This window comes from Lissotriton vulgaris, chromosome 3_1, assembly GCF_964263255.1.
Source record: "Lissotriton vulgaris chromosome 3_1, aLisVul1.2, whole genome shotgun sequence".
Taxonomy (NCBI): Eukaryota; Metazoa; Chordata; class Amphibia; order Caudata; family Salamandridae; genus Lissotriton; species Lissotriton vulgaris.
In genome coordinates this window covers 1,636,809,007-1,636,821,413 of record NC_141689.1, presented here as the reverse complement: position 1 = coordinate 1,636,821,413, position 12,407 = coordinate 1,636,809,007, and the positions used below count along the sequence as shown (strand labels likewise).

The following is a 12,407-nucleotide window of genomic DNA, read 5'->3' as shown; positions in this document are numbered from 1 at the left end:
AGGAATGATGGTGTCTTTACATTTTATGGTGAAGATCAACAATGACAGAGAACATTAACTGTCTCGCTTTAACATACCTTAGTTTTTATTATTTACTGTAATTTCAAAGCGAAATATAATTCAAACCCTAACATTAAATCTTACCCTGACACAAGCCCTAACTTTAATCCAAACCATAATAAAACTCTTCGTCTTTCTTAGAACCAAAATCACCAATTGAACTCAGTGCTAAAAATAAAACTTAAATACATGTAAAAAAAACCTGGACATGTCTTAGTAATTTATTTTCATTGTGGAGTCTTATTTGTAAAGGTAATCTCTGTTCTAGATTCGTTGTAATAGTACAATTCCAAAGTACTCAAATGAAAATATTAGCAATTCGAAGCATCCTTTTTTTCATCAATGCCATTTGTTTTAATATGTCGCATGGGGACAAAAACAACTTATGTTATGCTACTGATGTCCACCAAGGCGCAAACACTCTATCCAAGCTGTGAATGTCAGGCCTTATCCTCATTTGGCATAAACCTCAGAATGACATACAAAATCACCACTGGGCTTCCAAATAGTTATGCATCCTATACAAATGGATAGATTGTGTGCTCTACAAATGGTAAATAGCAATATCACAACATGCAGTAATACATGACCCAAAGATTACGTTATTCCAGGAATATATTTTTAGGTTACAGTAAAACGTATCTTGTGAAACCTCCTGCCAATTCTGTTTTACTTATGGTAAAGTAGCTGTAGTGGCTCACCTTTGATTTCCAAACTCGTCAGCAGTTTCAGCTCATTTTGTGTACAGGCTTGCCCAATGTTGTTCTCTGCACAAATTTCAACTGAATACATAGTATTGGACTCCAGGCCTTTCAGCTGGTATTGCGTAACAGAGCTGTTTCTAATGTTCACATCATGGTTGTAGTCGGTGTTGCCCTGCATCTTATAACGGATAAGGATTGATGAGATTGAATGACCCTCTTCTATGGACCAAGAGATGATAGCCGCTGAATCTGTGATGTTCAGCTTTGTAATGTTTATAGGTGCAGGAGGAAGAGCTGTGAAAAACAAAAGCATACAATATGTTTGCATTAATTCTAAACCTCCAGTATGTATTCAGGTATATTGGCATATAGATTTAGCTTGTCATTTTTTTATATGGCACTGTTGCAAAACCAATCTCCAATTTCCTTTTACCATAGGTCTTGTAAGAAATGAGTTACTGTTTGAGGTGGTTAAAACCCTTCTCAAGCAGCAACCACAATTCTTCTCAGGGTGAAGTCACAAGCAAACCCTAAAGTAACCTGTACTCAGCCCTCAGGTAGCTTTGCACAGAACAGTTAGGCTTACCTCAGAGGCAATGTGTAAAGTATTTGTGCAACATTTCAAACAGTAACATAGTGAAAACACACCACAAAAGGAGCCCACAACAGGTTTAGAAAAATAGAATAATTTTTAATAAATAAAACAAGACCAAAATGACCAAAATGTAATCAGTAGAACTGTAAATATTCAATTTGAATTTTTTTTGGTAAAAATAGTGCCAAAAGGTGTAACGCTCCTACTTGTGACAACTAGAGACCCCCAAATCTAACAATAACTACATGTAAGAGTGAGTGGTTGTGAAAGCGGCTGTATGGATGAGTGTATGCTTGCATCAGAGATTGCATAAGAGAGCAAGTATGTGTTAGTATCTGTATGAAAAAGTGAGGTTGTGTGTGTATGACTATATAGCTGAGTAAATGGGAGTGTGATTGATTCTTTCAATGACTGACTAGATGTGTGAGAAACTCTATGAACACTTGGCAGTGTGTGAGTGTCTGTATAGGTTTATGAGTGCATATGATAGTGCTGTATTGCTGAGTGATTGCATGTACGAGTGACTGTATGGGTAAATGAGTAGATGTGTGTGTAGACCTAGGAATCAGTGAGTGGGTATGTAGTAACTAGTATTGGTGTGTCTATGGTTTCGAAAATGGTAGTCTGTATTTTAGAGGGGGTGTATCAAAGGTTATATTAGGGTGTGAGGAGGTGCATCGGATTATCACGTGGATGATGTAATTATTGATGTCATTTGAGATGTCAACAGTGATGTCATCAGTGATGTCACTGACCATGTCATGAATGATGTAATATGTGATCAGCAGTCCAACTAACTATAACGTCCCTGCAACCTGTTTTTTTCAGTGAATTTCCAAGGTTTTTTAAATGCTAATTTCTAACTATACCCATCCCTGAAACCTATGTTTTTTTCCGTGAATTTCAAAGGTTTTTTAAATGATAAATTCTAACTATAACGCCATTGAAACCTATGTTTTTTCTGTAAATTTCTAAGGTTTTTTAAATGCTAATTTCTAACTATTCCTACAGAGGGAGGACATGTGCAGAAAGAGGAAGAAACGCACAGAAAGAAGCAATAGAAATGCAGAAAGAGGCAACAGAAGTCCAGAAAGACGAAGAAAAGTGCAGAAAGAAGCAAGAGATATGCAGAAAGAAGCAACAGAGGTGCCAAAAGAGGCAAGAGAGGTGCAGAAACAGGCAAGATAGGTGAAGAAAGAGGGAACAGGGGTACAGAAAGAGGCAAGAGCGATATATAAATTTGCAACAGAGGTACAGAAAGAAGCAAGAAACGTGCAGAAAGAAACCAGAGAATTGCTGAAAGAAGCAAAAGAGGTGGAGAAATAGGGAAGAGGGTGCAGAAACAAGCAAGAGAAGTAGAGAAAGAGGCAAGAGAATTGCTGAAAGAAGCAACAGCGGTGTAGAAAGAAGCAAGAGAAGTACAGAAAGAGGCAAGTGAGGTGCAGAAAGAAGCAATCGCAGTGCAGAATGAACCAACAGAAGTGCAAAAAGAGGCAAGAGGGGTACAAAAAGAAAGAAGTGCAGAAAGAGGCAATAGAATTGCTGAAAGAAGCAAAAGAGGTGTAGAAAGAAGCAAGAGAAGTACAGAAAGAGACAAGTGAGTTGCAGAAAGAAGGATGAGCAATGCAGAAAGAACCAAAAGAGGTGCAAAAAGAGGCAAGAGGGGTGCAGAAAAAGGTAGGAGAGGTGCACAAAGAGACAAGAGAGGTACAGAAAGTGGCCCCAGGGGTGTTGAAAGAAAGAAGAGAAGTGCAGAAAGAGGTAAGAGAATTGTAGAAAGAAGCAAAAAAGGTGTGGAAATAGGGAAGAGGGTGCAGAAAGGGGCAATAGGGTGCAGAAAGAGGCAAGAGGGATATAGAAATGTGCAAAAGAGGTGCAGAAACAAGCAAGAGAAGTGCAGAAAGAGGCCAGTGAGGCGCAGGAAGAAGCACGAGCAGTAAAGAATGAACCAACAGAGGTACAGAAAGAGGCAGAAAGAGGCAGGTGGGGTGCAACAAGAAGGAAGACAAGTGCAGAAAGAGGCAAGAGAATTGCTGAAAGAACAAACAGAGGTGTGGAAAGAAGCAAGAGAAGTGCAGAAAGGGACAAGTGAGGTGCAGAAAGAAGCAAGAGCATTGCAGAAAGAACCAACAGAGGTGCAAAAAGAGGCAAGATGGGTGCAGAAAAAGGTAGGAGGGGTGCACAAAGAGGCAAGAGAGGTACAGAAAGAGGCAAGAGATTTGCAGAAATAGACAGGAAAGGTATAGAAACAGGGGACAGGGGTGCAGAAAAAGGATTGAGAGGTGCAGAAAGAGAAAAGAGGGTTCTAGAAAGGGCAAGAGATCTGCAGAAAAAAGTAACAGATGTGCTGAAAGATGCAAGTAAAGTGCCGAAAGAGGCAAGAGATCTGCAGAAAAAAAGTATCATAGGTGCTGAAAGAGACAAGTGAGATGCAGAAAGAAGCAAGAGAAGTACAGAAAGAGACAAGTGAGTTACAGAAAGAAGGATGAGCAATGCAGAAAGAACCAAAAGATGTGCAAAAAGAGGCAAGAGGGGTTCAGAAAAAGGTAGGAGAGGTGCACAAAGAGACAAGAGAGGTACAGAAAGTGGCCCCAGGGGTGTTGAAAGAAAGAAGAGAAGTGCAGAAAGAGGCAAGAGAATTGTAGAAAGAAGCAAAAAGGTGGAAAAATAGGGAGGAGGGTGCAGAAAGGGGCAATAGGGTGCAGAAAGAGGCAAGAGGGATATAGAAATGTGCAAAAGAGGTACAGAAACAAGCAAGAGAAGTGCAGAAAGAGGCTAGTGAGGCACAGGAAGAAGCACGAGCAGTAAAGAATGAACCAACAGAGGTACAGAAAGAGGCAGAGAGAGGCAGGAGGGGTGCAACAAGAAGGAAGACAAGTGCAGAAAGAGGCAAGAGAATTGCTGAAAGAAGAAACAGAGGTGTGGAAAGAAGCAAGAGAAGTGCAGAAAGGGTCAAGTGAGGTGCAGAAAGAAGCAAGAGCATTTCAGAAAGAACCAACAGAGGTGCAAAAAGAGGCAAGATGGGTGCAGAAAAAGGTAGGAGGGGTGCACAAAGAGGCAAGAGAGGTACAGAAAGAGGCAAGAGATTTGCAGAAACAGGCAGGAAAGGTATAGAAACAGGGGACAGGGGTACAGAAAAGGGATTGAGAGGTGCAGAAAGAGAAAAGAGGGTTCTAGAAAGGGGCAAGAGATCTGCAGAAAAAAGTAACAGACGTGCTGAAAGATGCAAGTAAAGTGCCGAAAGAGGCAAGAGATCTGCAGAAAGAATGTATCAGAGGTGCTGAAAGAGACAAGTGAGATGCAGAAAGAAGCAAGAGAGGTGCGGAAAGAAGCAATAGAAGTACAGAAAGAAGCAACAGATGTGCAGAAAGAGGCAAGAGGGGTGCATAAAGAGGAGAGTGAAGTGCAGAAAGAAGCAAAAGAGGTGCTCAAAGACACAAGAGGGATACTGAAATCGGCAGGAGTAGTGCAGAAAGAACCAAGAAAAGTGCAGAAAGAAGCAACAGAGGTGCAGAAGGAGGCACGAGGGGTGCAGAAAGAAGGAAAAGAATCGCAGAAAGAAGCAACAGAGGTGCTGAAAGCGGATAGAAGGGTACAGGGAGAGGCAAGAGAAGTGCAGAAAGAGGAAAGAGAGGTATAGAAAGAGGGAACAGAGGTGTATAAAGAAGCAAGAGCAGTGCAGAAAAAACCAACGAAGGTGCTGAAAGAGGTGTGAAGGGTGCAGAAAGAGCAAGAGAAGCGCAGAAAGAAGTAAGCGAGGTACAGAAAGAGGCAAGAGAGGTTCAGAAACAGGCAAATGGGGTGCATAAAGAATACCAATGTAACACCCACTTTTAGAAATAAGTAACACATGACCATTCCAGCTTTGCAAAAGGCCTTCCACCATGCAGTCGCCAGTAGGTAGTTATAGTTAGGACCTAGTTTCCATAGCAAAGCATTTTTTGTTTTCCCAATAACTTTGGCACCGGTTGATGAATCTTCGCGAAATTTTCAAAACTAGAGGGGGGTCTCTGGTCAGCTCCTGTCTTAAAAGTTGTGGGGTGATTTATCAAGGGGGTCTGAAAGAAATGGGAGTCCCAAAATGCATTTTTTTCATGTTATTTTCCATAGGAATCTTTAGACAAATATACAGACCGAACTCCTGAACGGATTACACCAAATTTGGCAAAAGGGTAGCCCTTTTTGTTAAATGGTATAAATCTATTCAGTAGTTTCTGAGAAATTAGAAAACGAAAAAGTTTCAATATCTAGGGCAGCGGTGGGTTCACGAACCCTCCCGAGCACGAGCTTCACTGTGATTGACTGCCAACACTTCAAACCAGGAAGTGTTGGCAGCCAGTCACAAGAAAACAGTGAAAAACTGTGAAAAAAACAAGAAAAGGGGACAGGGTGGAAACACCCTGACCCCCTAGGCCTGCTCAAGGGGTCCCACAAGGCCTCCCAGGGCCCAAAAAAGCATTTTGTAAAATAAAAAAATCAGCCGAATTCATGCAGGGGTCGCGAATCCAGCCAAGAAAATAAAGAAAAATGAAGTGCAGGCTGCCGTGCTTCTTTCAGGTCCCGGGAGCACTGAAAAAAAGCTTGGGGGGTCCCAATCCCCCCCCATGCTGCCCCAGGGACCCCCACCTCCGCGGGGCTTCATTTATGAGTTGCAGGTATAAATCAGGCCCACCCCCTCCCTGCACCACTGTGCAAATGCGCTCCGTGGCACGTTTTAAGTTGGGGGATTAATTCCCCTTGAATCCTGAGGGTCCCGGGGTGCCAACTAGCCCACCAGGTACCTCCAGTAAGCGCCAGATAGCTGCATTGCAGAGAGGTGGTCCAAGGCCATGTCCCATTTTTACCACTCTGCAACGCAGCTCTGTGGTGTTTACTGGAGGTAGATGGTGGGCTAGTTGGCCCCCAGGGACCCTCTGACTCAAGTGGACTTAATCTTCCAATTTACAACGCTCCAGGGGGTGCGTTTGCACCGTGGTGCAGGGAGGGGGCGTGGCCTGATGTGAAAAGTGTGTAAACAAGCCCTGTGGTGCGTTTTATGTGGGGGATTAAGTCCCCTTGAATCCTGAGGGTCCCTGGGGGCAACTAGCCCACCAGGCACGTCCATTAAGTGCCACAGAGTTGTGTTGCAGAGAGGTGTAAAAAGGGGCGTGAGCTCTCTGCAAAGCAGCTCTGTGGTGCAAACTGGAGGTACCTGGTGGGCTAGTTGTCCCCCAGGGACCCTCAGGATTCAAAGGGAATAAATCGCCCAACTTCAAACTCACTAGGGGGCACGTTTGTACAGTGGTGAAGGGAGGGGGTGGGGTCTGATGTGACATGTGTGTAGTTATGCAATCTTTCTGCCAAAACACAAGCACTTATAAATTCACTATGCACTCTCCTCACCTGAGCCCCCCTCCAATAATTAAATTACATTTTAAAAAATTGGTCATGCGCCAGGGGATGGGGTCCCCGGGGCGATTATGGCCTCTGTAGGGGGGCCACACAGCCCCCTTTCAATTTTTTAATAAAAAAAATAAGGGGTCAGGCCCTGGGGGATGGGGGCCCAGGGCCGATAAAAAAGGAAAAGAAGGATGGGCACACAGCCCCCCTTATTAAAAAAATAAATAAAGAAGACCGGCCCGCTCCCTCCCTGCAGCACTCTGCAAACGAGCCCCCTGGCGCATTGTAAGATGGGGCACTGATTCCCCTTGAATACTGGGGGTCCCTGAGGGCCAACTAGCCCACCAGGAACCTCCAGTATGTGCCAGGGAGCTGCGTTGTAGAGAGGTGTTCAGAGGCCACACCCCTTTTTACACCTCTCTGCAACACAGGTTTGTGGCGCTTAATAGAGGTACCTGGTGGGCTAGTTGCACCCCACGGACCCTCAGGTTTCAAGGGAACTTAATCCCCCAACTTAAAACACACCACCTTCAATAAGAGCTGCGTTGCAGAGTGTTGTAAAAAGGGGCATGGCCTCTGAACACCTCTCTGCAACGCAGCTTCTTGGCGCATACTGGAGGTACCTGGTGGGCTAGTTAGCCCCCTGGGACCCATAGGAATGAAGAGTAATTAATTCCCCAACTTGAAACGCGCCACAGGGCGTGTTTTCACACATGTCAGCTTATGCCCCACCCCCTTCCTTCACCACTGTGCAAACGCGCCCCCTGGCGAGTTGTAAGTTGGTGAATTTATTCCCCTTCAATACTGAGGGTTCTTGGGGGGCAACTAGCCCACCAGGTACCTCCAGTATGCGTCAGGGAGCTGTGTTGCAGAGAGTTGTTCAGAGGCCACGCCCCTTTTTACACCTCTCTGCAATGCAGCTCTGTGGCACTTACTGGAGGTACCTAGTGGGCTAGTTGGACCCTAGGGGCCATCAGGATTCAATGGGACTTAATCTCCCAACTTAAAATGGCCACAAGGCGTGTTTACACAGTGGTGAAGGGAGGGGATGGGGCTGAGGTGACGTGTGGAAAAATGCCCTGTGGCGCTTTTTAAGTTGGGGAAATAATTCCCTTTCATTCCTGAGGGCCCCTAGGGGCCAACTAGCACACCAGGTGCTTCCAGTAAGTGCCACTGCGCTGCGTTGCTGAGAGGTGGTCCAGGCCATACCCCTTTTTACACCTCTCTGCAATGGCGCTTACTGGAGGTACCTAGTGGGCTAGTTTGACCCTAGGGACCTTCAGGATTCAAGGGGACTTAATCTTCCAACTTAAACACAGTGGGGAAGGGAGGGGACGTGCCTGAGGTGACTTGTGCAAACATGCCCTGTGGTACTTTTTAGGTTTAAAGCATTTTATTGAGACATTCACAAATAAAAAGGAACAGTTGTCACAAAGAAGCAGTGCTTATGGTACAACCATATAGTAGCGCACCAACGCGTAAGGGCTCTGCAAACGTAACGTCCATCCAAATGTGATGCTTGGCGTGTATGCTGCAACAAAGAACTTCAAAAGTAAACAAACCCCCCCAAACTCCCCCTCCCCTTCCCAACCCCTCGAACCCCCCCTCTCCTCTCCCATCCAGTGCTGCGGTCTCCCTCCCGCATCAACCCCCCCCAAGCCGCTCCTCCCTCCCAGCTGCCCACAATTCTAGGCGCGTTGGTCATCTGAATCCGCTTGTGAAGTCAATCTCAACAATCTGAGATATCGGGGGAATGTAAGTTCTGTAAATTCCTTAACAAGCAGTGAGTGAAACGGCTGCCACAGGTCATTACACTGCTCCACCTCCCCGCCACCATAAGCGACAACTTTTCCATTCCCAGGACATGCCATAATCTATGCAACCAACCTGTTGTGGAGGGGAGTGTGGTGGTGCGCCAGTGAATAAGCATATTTTGAACGGCAGAGCCCAGTGCTATCGCAATTTGCCTCCCTCTTCGAGACCTCAGAGGATACATTAGCCCATTGGGTAAGCCCAACAATACGTATGCAGGGAAGCGAGGCAGTTCGATGTTGAAGTTTGAGTCAATCTCATCCAGGACTTCCTTCCAGTGGGGGCACAGTAGAGGGCAGTCCCATAAAACATGAGTGAGGGTGCCTATCTGCCCGCAGGCCCGCCAACAAGTGTTCTCGATGTTGCGATTCATCTCATGCAGTCTCTGTGGTGTGTAATACCAATATGTGGACACTTTAGAGAATGTTTCTGTAAGCCCAGTGTGGTCAATGCAAGCTCCGGGACCTCCAAGTCAACCGGGTTCTCCGTTGCGTCTTCTGTTCGCCTACCAAGCCGTAGGGGGCTCCAGGGGGGGCCGAGCATGCAAGACTCGACGTGGAGCCCCGGGCCCGCGCCCTTTCTGCTCCAGTTCTCTCCCAGCGGGCGCTCAATCGAGCAGGCCGAAGCGTCGACCCCGAGCGCCGCCCGCGGCTGCTCCGGTGGAGCAGGCCCGCCGGTCTCCGCTAGTATTCAGGGCCGTTCGGGCGCTGTGGAGCAATACCTCCTCTGGTGGCGCATGCTGATCGGTGGTGGGCGCGGCGTGTGGTCGTTCCGTCGCCTCCCGATGGGCTTCGGGGGCCGGCCTCTCTCTCCTCCGACTCCCGGTCCGGACCTCCAACGCCGTCCGACGGGCTGTCCTGAGGCCAATTTAAGACCAGTTCCAGACCAGGGTCTTCACGTCTGGTTACGCCACCTCTCCCTGCGCCGCTGAGCTCTGGCGGGGGAGAAAAAGCTATATTTTAGGGCTTGGGCCTAGTCGGATCGGGGAGCTGCGAGAAGAAGCGTCCTCTCACTCCGCCATCTTGGCCACGCCCCCCTGTGGTACTTTTTAAATTGGGGAAATAATTCCCCTTGAATCCTGAGGGTCCCTGGGGGCCAACTAGCCCACCAGGTGCTTCCAGTAAGCGCCACTGCGCTGTGTTGAAGAGAGGTGGTCTAGGCCGTGCCGCTTTTTACACCTCTTTGCAACACAGCTCTGTGGCGCTAACTGGAGTTAGCTGGTGGGCTAGTTAGACCCAAGGACACTCAGGATTCAAGGGGACTTCATCCCCCAAATTAAAATGGCCACAGGGCGTGTTTGCACACATGTCACCTCAGGCCCCACCCCTCACCAGTGTGCAAATGTACCCTGTGGCACGTTTTAAGAGGTTGTTTTAATCCCCCTGCCCTATTATGTACTAGGGTCTTACAGAGGAGGCCATGGTAATCACAGGGGTACCCCAACGCAAAGTGTTCCCTAGTGTATGTAGGTATTTTCACTGTATTCTAAGTGTCTTTTAGCATAGTACTGGCTCTTGGACTGGTTAGTCAGAGTCAGTTACCACCAGTACCCATCTGAAAAAGTTGAGGGTACATTATGATTCTGCAACAAGGCCTCTTTCTGTGCCTCTGTTTGTTCTACTGCACGTCTTCCTTCTCCCTGCACTTTTCTTTGTCTTTGAGGACTTCTGTTGCTTCTTTCTGCATTTCTTTTTCTTCTTTCTGTGCGTTGCCATTTTTCTTCTTTCTTCACATGTCCTACCTCTGTGGGCATAGTTAGAAACTAGCATTTAAAAATCCTTAGAAGTTCACTTAAAAAGCCGTAGGTTTCAGGCACGTTATAGTTAGAAACTAGCATTTAAAAAACCTTTGAAATTCACTGAAAAAAACATAGGTTTCAGGCGCGTTATACTTATATATTAGCACTTAAAAAAACTTTGAAATTCACTGAGAAAACCAGTGATATCATGAGTGATGTCATTTGAGATGCCGTCAGTGACGTCATGAGTGATGTCACTGACCATGTCATGAGTGATGTAATATGTGACGTCATCAGCAGTGCATTGCGAGCACGCGAGTTATAGTTAACTGAACTAACTATAACGGGGGAATTTCTATAGTTTTGTAGGAGTGAAATGTCCAACTAACTATAGCGCCCCTGAAACCTATGTTTTTTTTCAGTGAATTTCTAAGGTTTTTTAATTGCTAATTTCTAACTATAACGTGCCTGAAACCTATGGTTTTTAAGTATATATATATATATATATATATATACATATATATATATATATATATATATATATATATATATATATATATATATATATATATATATATATATATATATATATATATATATAGTATTTGTGCAACCTTACACTTTATGTCTGGGTTACTTTTGCTGCCCTCTAATCTAATGGAATGATGTTCCATTGATGGGTTTGTAGAGCACTGAGAGTGTCTGTCTAAAAAACAAACAAAAAAATGTACTTATTGTGTACTCACGAAAGGTAGTTTGAAGCCTACAGTATATGTGGGTTCTATTTCTACCTCTGATATTTGCTTTACATCTAAGCAATAGGTGATTTTCCTTATTGATGATAGTAAAAGTTCTTTATTTCTGCTGAATTAAGTAGGTGGGCCCAAGACGTTAGCATGTTCTGAGCCATAAGAGACTATGGGACCCATTACGATGCCGGTCAGACGAGCGTCCCACTTGCATCATGTCGGAAACGTGACCGCTGAGAAGGAGTCGGTGGTCCTGCCTCCTTAACCCTTTGGGTGCGTTGGACGACCCCAGCCGTCCGATGTCCCAGTGTCATTAATACCCCAGCACCGCAGCGGAATTTGCACCGCAGTCAAGGTGTTAATTAGGATGCGACCGCCTTCACTGCGGTCAAAAAGTGGATATTTGATCATGCGGCTTGTGCTGCATGCTGCAAAACAAGTCACAATAGGAAATATGCACTTTTTAAACATCCTTGCCGCACAATGCAGGGATGTTTAGGGGGCGCCGCGGGCCTCATAGCGGAGGGCCAGGGGAGAATGGCCCCAGACTCACTTTCTGCCTGCATGTTCGTGGCGGTCGGACTGCTATGAAAGGGCAGGTGGAAAGCGACATTGTAATCCCAACGGCAGAGCCAAGGCTGGCTCTGCTGACATTTAGGGATTACTTTAATGACCGCCACCTGGACGGGCTCCGTGAGCCCGTCGGAAGCAGAGCGCAATTTCCTTGCGTGTTTCCCTCTGACCGGCTGTATGGCAACGGCAGTCAGGCGGAAACCTCTAATGTCAGGCGGAAAGCTTCCGACGAGCTGTCGGATGGCTTTATGCCCGACATCATAATGAGGCCTTATATCTTTTTGCTTTTAAGGTTCTGTCTTATAGCCATTACAATTTGGTGGCTATTCTACACATTCTTGTAGCACTTGTTTTATTCCTAAATGTTCTTTGAACATTATTGTTTCATTTTACTGTGATTATGTCATGCTTATTTAGGTCTCCAGGAAGTTGTAGCCTTGATGGAGCAGTGTTCTGCGAAAATAAAACCTGCTCAGATTACACTCTCAATAACATTCATTAACAGTGTGCCATGAAAAAATAATTAATAAACATTAAACAAAGGGGAAATGCTATTGCGCATGCATGAAACTAATGCGTGAACTAATGCGTGTACTAATGCATGAAACTAGGCCGCATTTTGTTTTGGCTTTAAAAATAAAATAAAAAGACTAATGCTGCTTTTGTGCACATTAATAATATATTGCTAGGAATAATAATGGGTTGTGCATGGGTTAGTGCAATGCTGGGATGGTGTGCAATGAAATTACAATTCATGAATATAATAATGTTATGTGTTTGTTTTCTGTAGAAAAAGC

The 12,407-nt window shown here is 45.4% G+C and overlaps 1 protein-coding gene across 1 annotated transcript in view; it reads right to left on the bottom strand.

Annotated features, from left to right (window-relative positions):
* Nucleotides 1-12,407, bottom strand: part of TEK (TEK receptor tyrosine kinase) — a 570,337-nt gene that overhangs the window by 185,626 nt on the left and 372,304 nt on the right. The window contains exon 13 of the mRNA XM_086962126.1: nt 762-1,058. Coding sequence (XP_086818252.1) covers nt 762-1,058 — 297 coding nt within the window. The remainder of the gene's footprint in view (nt 1-761; nt 1,059-12,407) is intronic.